Genomic DNA, 14,319 nt, shown 5'->3' with positions numbered 1-14,319 from the left:
AAAGGAGGGGAGGAAGTGGATCTGAGGACAGAGCCAGTTGTGAGAGGATGGTTATGTCCCATGTACTACAACCATAGGGACCCTGCTCCTGTGTAGACTGTGGAACATCTAAATAGAGTTTCAAAATTATGGAGAGAGGCAACTAAAAGAATAATTATAATACTGACATTCAAAGTATATGGTGAAAAAAAAACCCAACACTGTTAGCAGCTGTAAACATCTAACTACAACCATACAAAATATGTCAACTATATATAACAAAGGAGAAAACTTTGGAGGCTGAAATTCTGATGTCAGCAAAGGGAGTTTAGCTGTGAAGGAAACTTTGCATAGGACTGGCCTATATTGTGCATAGCTCTCTCCAGTGGCATTAGCTCTTTGCTTTCATAAACATCACATTTATCCCAAAATTAAAAACAAAAATACATTTAAATGCATAATAAATACAATAATGTGCCAGATCCTCAGCTGGTGTCAATGAAAAACGTAACTCCTTTGAAGCCATAGGTCAATTTGGGTTTATTATTGGTAACTTCCCATCACAGTCATAATATTGGCAGAATGCCCCCCATCAAAAAGATGTCTCCAGGATGGATGTAGATGATGCTGAGTGGGGTTTTTTTTAACTTTCATTTTGTTTTAAAGTGATGTTTTGTCCTCTACAGGAAGTTCTGTAGCTGTTGAGAATTTAAATCTTCTCCTTTGCAAATTATTACTGCAGTTATATGTGGCCATCTGATGGTTCCAACACTATGTGCAGGGGGAAATACACAAATCAATGCTCCCCTATGCTGTATGTATCTCTTGAAGCCAGATCCACAAACAGCCTTTAAATCATTTAGTGTGGTATGGTGTTCAGTCTCCTTTGATGTAAATTTTGAGGAAGCCAAACAGACTTGTCTTATAGTTTCTGAGAAAGTACCATTAGTTCAAAATTATTTATCCTGAAAGCAGGATGACCTCTACTTACGTCAGTGCAGATAGATTCCTGGTTTTGTACTGGAATTTGTAGGAGACATAAGGGATGGATGAAATGGCTCAGGAAAGAAAAAAGCCATTCTGACCTTGAACCATTTGTACAGCACAACTCAGATTGAATTTATTATAAAGTTCGGCAAGGTTCAAATAAGTTTTGTTTCTCTCTAGTTTCCAGAAGGGGCTGCAACAAGACATGCCAAAATACCACAAAAGCTGTGCTCTGATCAGCTGCCTCTGGGAGCAGATACACCAGAAATCGTGCAGGAGAGCCTGTTCTTACAAGATTTATACCTCATTTTTTTCAAGGGGTTGAAAGTCTGAATAAACTTTGTTGAGGCATCTCAACCTTTAAAAGCACATCCAAATCTGAACACCTAATCCTTAGAAGCACCCTTCCCCCAAACCAAATAGTGAAGCTTCTATATAAAAATAAGGAGGGAGGGGATGTACAATTGCACATATACACACTCACATCCGTATATATAAGAAGTCTCTCTCTCTCTATATATATATATACGCAAACACACATACATAAATCATACACATGTGCACACACACCACTATACACGTGCACACATCAAGCATTCACATGTAAATATATTCACACACACACACAATTTTACCAAGACATACCGTTTCTGGCAAAGCTTTAAGACTTCATTTTTGAAAATAATTCTAACTTTGCAAAAAATTCAGAAATAAATAAGATACATGCCCACTTTAACCAAAGAATGAGCCAAGTGCTATGATCTCATGTACCAATTATTTGAATGTGTCAATGTTCTTTCCATGGCATGGTTAACATTTCACTGATACTTGCTGCAGTACTAAATAGTAATAAAAATGATTTATGTGGAGTTGTATTGTAAGCATTGTATGAAGAGAGATAACAGGCATGCACCAATTTGTTTACAATAAAAATTTCTGTAAATCAGAGAGGTGTCTTTAGTCTCTGTTTGTTTTTGATTTAGTGCTGCAACAGGGCTCTGTTTACAAAAGGAAATACGAGCCTATTTAGAACGAACTGCAATATGGAACAGCAGTCAAGGTGAGTTTGTTTTAAATTAAGGCCTAGCAACCCTGATGTGGTGTGTGCCACTGAGTTAGGGAAAGGTTAGAGACTGAGAGCCAGATCCTTCTGTGTAGTGTGGCTACTATGAGCTGTGCAGCCAACGTATTCTGGCTTTAATCCCTATGTGTACAGCTCTGGAAGGATCATCCCTCAACTACCATTGATGTTAATGGGAACTGAAGGTGCTCAGCACCTCTCAGGAAGTGCTCAGAACCTTGAAAGATTGAACCCTAAAAGAACCGAGATAGAGCTAGTCTCTAAGGAAAAAAATTCTAAGTATAGAAACCAAACAACCTATTAGGGCAATGAGAACAAATCTGAATTATTTTTAAAACGTGCTCAAGGCGATTTCCCTCCATTTAAAATAGGAAATAATATTCAGGGGACTGGTAACACAAAAAGTGAAAAGAGATCCAGCTGCTTTTTTTCTAGACTCTTATGATTCCATGTTTGTCTAAATTTGTCTAACAAACCCTTCCCACCAATTCATTTGTGTGGTTCCAGAGAGGAGAATACCCATTGATCTTTGATTAGGTTCTTATTTGCTCCTCCTACCCTGTGGATTGTAGAACCAGTGGCCAGAACTATGGCCTTTATGATCCCAGTTGGTATAGAGCAGGGGTAGGCAACCTTTCAGAAGTGGTGTGCCGAGTCTTCATTTATTCACTTTAATTTAAGGTTTTGCGTGCCTGTAATACATGTTCACATATTTTAGAAGGTGTCTCTCTCTAAGTCTATATTATATAACTAAACTATTGTTGTATGTAAAGTAAACAAGGTTTTCAAAATGTTTAAGAAACTTCATTTAAAATTAAATTAAAATGCTGATCTTACGCTGCCAGCCTACTCAGCCCGCTTCCAGCCTGGGGTTCTGTTCACCTAGGCCTGCAGCGGGCTGAGCAGGGCCTGTGGCCGGGACGCCGGCTGGCAACGGGCCAGCAGCTGGGACCCCAGACCTGGGGGGGGGGGTTCAGGGGTCAGGGCAGAGGGTGCAGGGCAGAAGGCTGGGTGTGTGGGGGGGATTCAGGGGTCAGGGCAGAAGGCTGGTGGGTGTGGGGGTGCAGGGCAGAAGGCTGGATGTGTGGGGGGTTCAGGGGTAAGGGCAGAGGGCTGGGGGTGTGGGGGGGTACTGGGCAGAAGGCTGGGTGTTGGGGGGGTTCAGGGCAGAGGGCTGGGGGGTGTAGGGGGTGCAGGGCAGAAGGCTGGGTGTGTGGGGGGGTTCAAGGCAGAGGGCTGGGGGGTGTGGGGGTGCAGGGCAGATGGCTGGGTGTTGGGGGCGACTCGAAGTCAGGGCAGAGGGCTGGGGGGTGTGGAGATGCAGGGCAGAAGGCTGGGTGTGTGGGGGTTTCAGGGCAGAGGGCTTGGGGGTGTGGGGGGTGCAGGGCAGAGGGCTGGGTGTTGGGGGTGACTTGAGGTCAGGGCAGAGGGCTGGGGTGTGTGTGGAGGTGCAGGGCAGAAGGCTGAGTGTGTGGGGGGGAGGTCAGGGCAGAGGGCTGGGGTGCTCGGCTCGTGGGGGTGCTCCCTGCCCTGAGCGGCTCATGGCAGGGGGCTGGGAGGGATATGCCCTGTTCCACCCCCTTCCCCAAGGCCCATCCCTACCTCTCTCTGCCTCCTCTACGGAGCTGTGTGCATGCTGCCGCTCTGCTCTGCTCCCCCTCCCCCTCACAAGGGCCATCGCCGGCAGGGAGAGGGAGAGGGAGGAGGAGGGGTCGGAATGCACCACGCTATGAGAAGAAGCGGGGAAGTGGGGAAGCTTGGCTGCCGCAGGACCAAGCTTCTGCCTCCTGCCCCCGCAGGGGAGAGCGGTGGGGGGGGGGGGGTGAGTGGGGCAGGGGGCCGCTCTCCCCTGCCGGGGCAGGAGGCAGAAGCTTGGTCCTGTGGCAGCCAAGCTTCCCCTCTCCCCCGCTTCTTCCCCCAGAGTGGCGCTTTCCAGCCCCTCCTCCTCCTCCTCTCACCGGGCAGGCATCGTGCCACTCAAAATTGGCACGACATGCCGTAGGTTGCCGACCCCTGGTATAGAGGATCTGTTATTATCCTTATTTATATTGGGACTAATTTGCTACTTACTCACGAAGTGTTATCTCCAGAAATGGCATTGCAGGAGGTGGAATTATAGCTCACTAGAAGCCAGGTATCACTTTTAGGAGAACCATTTCTTTTTCTTGTATATATGTTACGCATGGGCCCAATTCTGCTACCCTTATTCATGTCGAGTAGTTCCAGACCCCCAGATAGTTCTATTGAGATCAGTGGGATTTCTTACAGAGTAAAGAACTATTCATTGTTAGCAAAGATGGTAACTGGGCCCTCTGTCATTAAATGGAAAATTAAACACACGCCTATATAAAACTAATCTGTAAATTGCAGCATAAAATTTGTCAGCAGGAATAATGCAAAGTTACATTTATAGAAATTTGGAAATGAACTTTTGTAAATGGACTGGAGTCTTTCAAAAAAGCTTTTAAAAGAGCAGTAGTGAAAACTGATTGGGAAATTTGTCAACTGCATTACATGAATGGCACAGTAACAGTAAACTGAGCTAATCTTGGATCACTCACTCTATTGACAGGCCTTTATTATGGAGTGGTACTAATCTCTCCATAGTTTGGTAGCTCTCCATTATAAGCTTGATTTTCAATCCCCACCTCAGAGGAGAAAAGAAACTGATTATCCTGAAATTGTGCATGCTGCATCTCACCCCAAGGCTATTTTTCAGGGAAGTTTGGTTAAATAAAAACAGATAAAGGGTTTTAAATTATGATATTTTGAAGATTTTTCTGAGATTTACTCTTTAAAAATAATTCTAGTGCTTTCTTTAGCTCATTGTGTCTCCAAAATGGCTTGGTCTAGAAACTCCAGATTTGCTTTAGCAGCCTTGTGGAGGCATAGATATGTGACTAAGCATGTCCTGACCCCAAATCATCATGAACTCTCCCAGGAAAACTTCTGAGGGGAGTCTTTGGTGAGAGCACAAGCCCCACAAAGATTTTGTTATCAGAGCAGAGAGAGAACAGACACTATATGCTTCAGCAGAGAACTAGAGAATGGCCCTCCTACCCGGAAGCCCCTAGTTTTAAAGTTCTGCACTGCAACTGACCTGGTTCCCTCTAGGAACTGGAGGACCAAGAACTCTGTTAGTTTAACTTAACTCCACAGATTCCCCCACAACATCCCATTGGTGAAGGAGAGGGTGTGTGGAAGGGGCAGCTGGGACCACCCCCAATGCCCAGAAGCAACTGAGCCCTCATTCCATGTACATCAAGGAGATTCACATGTAGGATGGATTGCTGGCCCTACTGAAGTCAATGGGAGTTATGCTATACAGGATTTGTATAGATTCATAGTTCTTTTCCGTGAACAAATGTATGGCCCATGATCTGGCATTTAGTGCTGTGAACTTAATGCTGATTTTCTTTTCTTTGAATGCACTTATTTCCTAAAACCATATTGCAAAAGACAGGCCTTTTGTTCCCATACACCAGTCTTGTGATTTAGAAGATACATTTTTACTTACCTGGGGGTGAGTGTTCATTCATAATAACTAGTGATGCTGGTGTGGGCCTTCTTTTCCTGATCTGTGAAAAACACAGGCCCAAGCAGAGTCATTAAAGATACCCACCACCCTACATCCAAAACAAAGTACAAGTCGTCAGGAGTCTTATTGAACAATGTCAATGGCAAAAGTAGGCACACAGAAAACAGCTTTCAAAATATTGTCTTAATAACTGTGAGTGTAATAATGATCAGAATCAATTCAGGTACAACATACTGCAGGATCAGTGTCACTGGGTAGGATTTTCAAAAATCCCTATGTGATTTAGGAGTATAAACCCCAGGGAAAGACCAAGTCACCTGAGTCACTTAAGGTATGTCCATGCTACACACTCCTTTCAGCAGCATGTAGAGTACAGGCAGTACATACCCCACTAGCATGGGTATAAAGAGAGTGTAGATGATGAGGCACTGGTTAGGCAAGTAGAATAAAGATATGCCATGCCTGAACCCTATGGGTTCAGGCACGACTCTCTACTCACCAAATAACTCTCCCATCTACACAACTATTTGTACCAGTATAGTGTCCTGCTGCATCCCTTCTGCTGGAGTTTTTGCAGGCCACAAGGAAAGGCTCTGGGAGTGGGGAAAGGCTCTGGCAGAGGGAAGGCAGCAGGGAAAGGCTCCAGCAGCTGCCAAGCCTTTCCCCCCTGCCTTCCCCATCAGAGTTTTTCACTGATGTGCGTAGTTCCACACTGCAGTGTGGACAAAGTCTGCTTTTCACTGTGTTATGCAGCTACACAGGCCCTGCCACCACAAGTGATTTGCAGCATAGACATAGTCTGAGGTCCTTTTGAAAACATAACCCCTTATCTGTACTTCTGGGAAAGAACTTAAGTTGCTATCAGGTATCAGGGGGTAGCCGTGTTAGTCTGTATCTACAAAAACAACAAGGAGTCTGGTGGCACCTTAAAAACTAACAGATTTATTTGGGCTTTAAGGTGCCACCAGACTCCTTGTTGTTCTTAAGTTGCTATGTGAGCATGGATTTCTAGCACTACCATAGTTATCACCAACAATGATTAACTGAAATATCTTTTTTAAATCTCTCTTTCTATCATTGACGTTGCTCTGACTGTGAAGCATATAAGCAGAGCAAAGAAATAATAACTAGATAAATAATGTCAGTGAATACAGGAACATTAAAAAAATTCCTATCAATCTATTTCCAAGCAATTAAAAAAAAACCCTTTTATTAATATTTCCAAACGGAAATTTCTTAAGCATGCTATATGGCAGCTGTTTATATATGTAAATGTGAATCGCCATTGTATGGGTTTCTTTTTATTTAAAATCTTCACAAGTTCGCTCGTGGTTTTATGGTTCCATTAACATCCAATAGGAATGTTAGACAATTAACTAACATGATGTTGGAATAGTCTCCAATAATGGCCATATTTGTGAAGAAAGCTTTTCTAAACTTTATATCACAGCCCCCAGGCTATTGGCACTTATGCAGCAGAATATAATAGTATGCGCAAGAATATTTAACCCAGACACCATTTTGAGACAATCTCTCTGTCAACGTGTTGGCCCTTTTTTAATTGCTTAGGCAACATCTGTGGATATCTAGGGACCAATTCTGCTCTCAGTGGGGGAAATCCACAGTAACTCAGTCAGGTTCAGACATTTACTCCAGATTGTATTGATGTAATTTCTTCAAACATCTAAAATAAAACTATAGAGCACCTAGCCCATAAATTAAAAGTGCAACATAATCAAAAGGGCTTCCCATAAATGTAGGGCAGAACTTGGCTCATAATATTTTATAGCCCATAGGGATTTAATTACGAGCCCAATTCTGCAGTCCTTGAAGGCAATAACTTTCATTGGTTTCAAAAGGTGGTGGGCCAGGTCTTGCAAAAGTTAATAGAAGGATCATTCTCAAAATTATAAATATATTTTAGTAAAACCATCTCTGGGCAGGTTGAAGGCTGCAAGAAGTTCTTTGTACCCCCCCTTCCCCATCTCCCCTTTCTCCATGGCTGCCAACAACAACTCATCTCTTCCTGGCAAAGCCCGCCTCCCCTTAGGAGACATTACATCAGCAGATAAGGAAAAAGATGTCTGTCCTCCAGATGTAAACGATTACACTGCCATCACTCTACAGTGGAATTGTCAAAGCCCTATTACATCTTTGGTATCATTTAAAACTAGACGTATCAAAACAACAGTAAATGTACAACAGGGAACAATGATATAGTAACAATGATGGACTAGACCAACTAACAGGTATTATCCACCTCTGTCTTCTAAGATTTTATGGTTATCATTCCTTATATATAGAAGTAGCTCTACACATCTATATATCTATATATAGATAGATAGATAGATATAACTAATGAGAGGTCAGCTGGTAAGAAATGCAGGATTGGACAGTATATAAATTTACAGGCGAGTCAGATTCGTCTGTCATATATATATATGTACTGCATATCTATATTTTTGAGTGTGCGTATGTATATATAGTCACACATATAGCCACATCCACATACCTATGCATGAAATACTTAGCAAACAGTAACAGTGATGTAAAGAATTCTTAAAATGTGGGGGAATAACTCAGTAAGTTACTATCTTGTAACATTTAAATGAGTTGCTCCAACTCCAAAATAAATTGCAAGTGGGCTATCTCCTAACCAGGCTCTGCAATATTTCCCTTCAATACAAATTATAAAATGTATATTTTGGTGTATATGAAACAATACATTTCAGCTAATTTTCCCATATTGATTCAGCTTGAAATTATGTATTCAGATAAAGTGTGCTTATCTCTTGTGCAAAACATGTTAAAAGAATAAAGTCAGACAGCTAATATATACTTAGAAAAACCTGTGAGAGTTAAAATGTGCATTCTCACAATAGGACAAATCCTGCCCCGTGTTATATTGGCTATTCCAGCATAACTACATTGATTTCCATGGATTTAATCTAAATTTACACCAGCGTAAACTGGAGAAGAATTTAGGCCATGAATATTACCTATTCTCATCCCACACCCAGTCCCCCAAGTAGTGAAAGATATCTGTCTTCCTTACCTGTTCAGCTGCTTCAGGATCTATTTGACTCTGAAATAGTGGCACAGCAAATTGGATCTTTTTAGGACTGTTTGGCTCCATAATAATGATGAGGAGACTCAGAAGAGAAAAGAGCCCAGACTACAAGAAATCAGAGAGTCGTTTAAGTGATTATCCCCTGGCGCACTCCCTAAAGCCACACTGAATGCTTCCTAATAACAGCTGTAACTCCCGAGTTAGCAAGTGAATCTGCAGGAGCTGAGCAATCCCTTATTCCATATCCACAGTGATGCCTCTGGCTGGCTCTTTTCCCCCCCTCCTTCCAATCCTTCAGATCCTCTCCACACAAAGCTGAAAGAACAATAATCTAATTGTGTAGCAGGTCACTTCTACATATGCCAAGCATTCACTCAGAAGCTAATTGAAAATGCAATACTAGCCTTGCATGGCCTGGTGTCCTGGGATTTGAAAAAGAGGATCTATCCACGGTACATTACTAACTGGCTGCTCAAAAATGCAACGTAAGCTCCCTCTGAGTATTGCTGATGGGTCCTTAATTATTGATGAACACAAATCGGGAAGTTTTGCGATTTTGGGGGTGGAGGTAGCAATAGTGCTGGGTGGGATGCAATAATTCCATCTCTTTTATACTAGTTACAGAATGCCTCCCTCTTCTTGTGCATCCCTCTTTAAAACATGCTTCTCCCAGGAAGCTTTTCAGTGATAATTCTACGTAAACAGCTCCACTTCTTTGATCCTGAACCTTTAGCTGATGGATTATGTGGGCTAGCCCCATATTGTTAGTCTCAGCTTTCGGATTGTACGCTCTTTGGAGCGAGGACTGTGCCTTCCTCTACGCTTACAGAGCACCTTGCATCTAGCAGGAGCTTGATAAATAATAGCAATAATAATTCCTTGTGAATCTAATTTGTTTTTACTCTGCATTTCACCAGCATACAAAAACAGTAGAGGAGCATATTCAGAAATCAGTGACCAGAGCTATCCACTTTGCTTGGATTATGTGACCTCTGAATGGAGGTGTGCTGCAGCTGCTGCAATGTTTCCTGGGCTAAAAACTGCAGCTATGGCCAGAGCCTCCCACTGACAGGTCATGGAGCAAAGGAGTGGGTGTGAGCCTGCAGCTGAAAATGATGCAGTCAGTCTTCTGTGGCATGTAGCCACCAACTAGGGAGAAAGAGCGAGTGAGATGAGGAATGAACAACAGTTTAAAGAAGACAGACAGGCACAGAGATATACTGGAACAACTTTAGCTACGATGAAGATTAATGTAATTTAGGGCTTGAGAATGAATGAAGGACAGTTAGATTAGTTACATGGAGTGACAGTGAAGATTTGGATAAGGAAGGAGAGTGACCGTGCAAGATGAAGTGAGGAAACAATTTAGTTCAAGCCAAGGATTAAAGGAATTTAATTTTTAACCAAAGGTAGGTCTGTACTGCAAACTTTCCCCTAGTTTAACAGCATTCAGATCTGAGGTAATGGACTGAAATAGAGATGCGGGAAGCTGTAGAGTTCAGCTGCATTTGAACATCACCAAAATTTAGAGGTGCTTGGAGCTGTGATAGTGGGTTTTAACACCACAGCTGGGAATTTCAAAAGCATGCTTCATTAGCCTAACTCTATTCCTATGTAAGTCAATGGGCATGTTACTATTGATTTCAATGGAGCAGAGTTAGAACATACAGAAAATATGAAGAGAACTAGAAGTAACCAAAAACCATACTATCCTTAAACACAATTGTAAATCAGAAAGTCAGGAATGGACCATCTGTTTGGCTTAGATGTATTGAAGTGACAATGCAGTAACTGCATACCTTGGCCATGTATTTAGATTTTTACCTCAAGCAGGAAAGTAATGATGGAGGCCCCAGTGGTTAGGGCATTAATTAAAAATGGGTTCAATTCCCTGCTCTTCTTGCATGACCTTGGGCAAGTCACTTAGTCTCTCCGTGCCTCAGTTTTCCATCTCAAAAATGGGGATAACAGTACTTCCCTTCCTCACAGTGTTGTTGTGAGGATACATACATTAAAGATTGTGAAGTATTTTGAGATCTACTGATTAAAAGTGCTAGCTATTATTATATAGACAAATACTCACATTTGTTAGGTAAGTAGGCATGAGTTCCCTAGAAACAATATAGGAGCAAGAATATACGTGGTTGATTGGAAGGTTAATGAAATCAAGGCAATTCACAATGACAGCAGAAACTCCACTTTATAATATGCAGGTATTACAGGAGTTTCTGAGCATGGCTTTATCTACAATGTGAAAATGTTAGCAAACATGGTAAATAACACATTTTAATTAGCACTCTGCTAGATTCCAATCTGCACCTAGTGTAGACAGGGACAAGTCATGTTTAAAAACATACTAAGTGGTTGCAGTTTACAACAGGTGTTGACAAAGAGCCATTGAGGGATCATGATTAGCATTTGTCAGAAATTGCCATTTCTTACCACCTACATGGAAGAAAGCTGTTTTCCTCTTTGGTTGGTGACAGGCAGTTCATATATTTAAGGAGCTGTGTATATCTGTACACACATCACGTGACAATTATGAGGATCAATATGACATAAGCTTTTATTAAAGACCTCACATGGCCCCTTCTTTCGTGAACTAGAATGTACATGCCAGAATCAGGGGATTCTTGTAATCCCCTTTACCTGTTGGCATTGAGGAGTTCTAAGGGTCACACATTACCAATCTCATCTGGAGGAAAATTCCATTCTGACCCCATATATGGCATTCAGTTCCACAAAGGTATTTAGACTCCTAACTTCCATTGATTTCAAGCCTAAATACCTTTGTGGATCTGGGCCATAAACCCATAGAATGTGAATAAGAACAAGCCAGCCAAACATCCGAGAGAGAGAATGCTCAGAGCCACCTCAGAGCCCTGGGCCTCCCCGCCTAGTGTCCCATCTCCATCTGTGGCCATCTCTTGATGCTTCATAGGAAGGAGACAAAAAACCCAGAATACACTGGGGGGGAAAACTTCCTCGCTAACCCCTGAAGCCAACCCCTGAAGCCCTGAATCATAAGAGTTTAGGAATATCAGACATGAATGAGAAGGGACCTCCAGGGCTGCCCAGTCCTTCCCCATCATCACAAGCAACCCCATCAAACAATTCCACTCATAAATTTGTCCATCTCTTTCTTAAAACTAAGTAAGTTGTTTGCCCCCAAAACTCCTATAGGGAGACTGTTCTATTTTGGGAAGTTCTATGACATGTGTTATATAGGAGGCCAAACCAGATGATCACAATGGTTCCATTTGGCCTTGGAATCTATTAAGCCTCACTCCTCTGATGTCTAGAAACCTCCTTCTAATTTCCAGCCTGAACTTATTCATGACCAGTTTGTACTCATGTGTTTTTGGGACAACATTGTCCTTTAACTTAAATAGCTTTTCACCCTCCTCTGGTGTTTACACACAGACACACGCACATGCACACACACGTCTTTATAGACAGCAATCAAATCCCCTGTGAGTCTTTGTTTTCCTGGGCTAAACAAGGCAAATTCTTCCACTCTCCTCTCATAATATAGACCCCTCCCCATTCAACTAACCACCCTAGTAGCTCTTCTCTGTACTTGTTCCATTTGAATTAAACTTTCTTGAACATGAACACAGAACTGTACACAGTATTGCAAATGAGGTCATGCCAGTGCCTTGTATTAAGGCATTAATACTTCTCTCTCTCTACTGGAAATGCCTTTCCTTAATCATGCTCGGATTGCATTTGCCTTTTTTGCAGCTGCATCACATAGGTGGCTCACAGTTATCCTGTGATTAACCAACACACCCCGATATCTGATAAACCACTATTTCATTTTTAAAAACACTGGCATTCAGAATGACAGTAAGAGAGATCTAGTATCTTCTAACGTCTGATAGGGGCCGCTGCAGGAGACCAATCTGATTCAGTATGGCAATTTCTATGTTCACTTTAAAAAAAGGCCAATCAGTTACATTTGTGAGACTGAAGGAGAAGTGAGCAACAGAGCCTGAGGTCTGTGTTCATCTCTCCTGGTGAAGTAAATTTGTCAAGTACATTTTGGGGGTTTTGACCACATCTCAAAATTATTATCATCTAAATGACTCAAACCTCTTACCTAAATATGATATTGCCATTTTCCCCTATCACACCCCTTCAGTAATTTTCCAGTGTAGTGCTCCCTCTCTCTAAGCTTATTCTTAGGATCTAGGTTTATTGCATGTTGCAGCATAATGTGTTTGTTATAAATTAAGAGTTTAAATGGACCTTAGTGGGGTTTTCAAGAAAAAGAACATACAATAGCAGCCCTAAGCCAGTTAGCATAGAGTTTATCAAAAGGAAACATTCATACCAGCATTCAAAACAGTAGGGAGACCTGACTCTGAGCTCTTATATACCTGTGTAACCCCTTGGCTTCATGTGTTACCCGTAATTTATAGCACTGTCAGTGAGATCACAGGCAGGCCCTTAGTCTCCACACAAAGAGGACTTGCATTTTCTATGGCCTGCATGGTATCCTGGAGTATAGCTGAAAGTATAGGTAAGCACTGCCCAATCTTTTAGCTCATCAGCTGACTGCTGTTTTTAGTACTCAAGCTACACTTTGCTGTTTACTGTTTTAGTTTCCTTCATGATTCAGCTAAAACTGCCAGGAAAAGAAAAAACAAATTTGCAATAATCAAAAATCACCATTTAGTTTAAGGATATTTCCCTGTCTGCACTGAGGCTGTGAACCTGCATACTGGATGTGACTTTTTTGTAGGGTTACCATATTTCAGCAAGCAAAAAAGATGGGAGGAGCCCCGCCCTAACCCCGCCCCCGCCCTGTCCTAGTCCCGCCCCTGCCCCTCCCACTTCCCGCCCCCCTCAGAACAACCAACCCTCCCCCCGCTCTTTGTCCCCTGACTGCCCCCTCCTGGGACCCCTGCCCCTAACTGCCCCCCACAACTCCACCCCCTACCTAAGCCTCCCTGCCTCTTGTCCCCTGACTGCCCCCTCCTGATACCCTCCTCCCATCCTAACTGGCCCCCTAGGACCCTACCCCTTACCTGTACCCTGACTGCCCCAACCCTTATCCATACCCCCACCCCCAGACAGACCCCTGGGACTCCCACGCCCCATCCAACCACTCCCTACCCCCTGACAGCCCCCCTCAGAGCTCCCGACCCATCTAAACCCCTCTGCTCCATGTCCCCTGACTGCTCCGATCCCTCACCCCACCCCTGCCCCCTGACAGCCCCCCCCAGAACTCCCAAACAGCCCCCTGCTCCTTGTCCCCTGACTGCCCCCTCCTGGGACCCCTGCTCCTAATTGCCCTCCAGAACCCCACCCCCTACCTAAGCCTCCCTGTTCCTTGTCCCCTAACTGCCCCCTCCTAAGACCCCCCCACCCTAACTGCCCCCCAGGACCCTACCCCCTACCTGTACCCTGACTGCCCAAAACCTTATCCACTCCCCCCTGAACTCCCGACCCTCCCGTCTCTTGACTGCCCCCTCCAAAACCTCCCTGCCCCTTCTCCGAACCCCTGGCCCCCTTGTTGTTGGCCTTCGCCTAACGTCTCTGTGAACTTGCTCAGGAACGGCCTGAGCCGTTCGTCCCGGCAGGCGGGGCAGCAATGGAGGAGGAGCGGGGGAGGAGCTCCAGACTGCCGGAGGCAATCTGCGAATGCAGGGAGGGAGG

The 14,319-nt window shown here is 43.5% G+C and overlaps 1 protein-coding gene across 4 annotated transcripts in view; it reads right to left on the bottom strand.

The window, feature by feature from the left end:
• The window catches only part of PPP1R1C (protein phosphatase 1 regulatory inhibitor subunit 1C), an 88,972-nt gene extending 75,516 nt beyond the window's left edge, over positions 1-13,456 (bottom strand). The window contains exons 1-2 of one of the 4 annotated variants that reach the window (XM_042860658.2): positions 8,641-13,456; positions 5,565-5,625 (exon numbers count right to left, since the gene is read on the bottom strand). In XM_042860658.2, the coding sequence (XP_042716592.1) occupies positions 5,565-5,582 (18 nt within the window). In that variant the 5' untranslated portion in view covers positions 5,583-5,625; positions 8,641-13,456. The remainder of the gene's footprint in view (positions 1-5,564; positions 5,626-8,640) is intronic. The other 3 variants (XM_024114786.3, XM_024114788.3, XM_024114787.3) reach the window with 3 other exon arrangements.
• Positions 13,457-14,319: the final 863 nt, after the last annotated feature.

This window comes from Chrysemys picta, chromosome 11 (assembly GCF_011386835.1).
Source record: "Chrysemys picta bellii isolate R12L10 chromosome 11, ASM1138683v2, whole genome shotgun sequence".
NCBI classification, from domain to species: Eukaryota; Metazoa; Chordata; order Testudines; family Emydidae; genus Chrysemys; species Chrysemys picta.
Note: the sequence above shows the minus strand (reverse complement) of the source record. Positions and strands in the feature narration are given on the sequence as shown.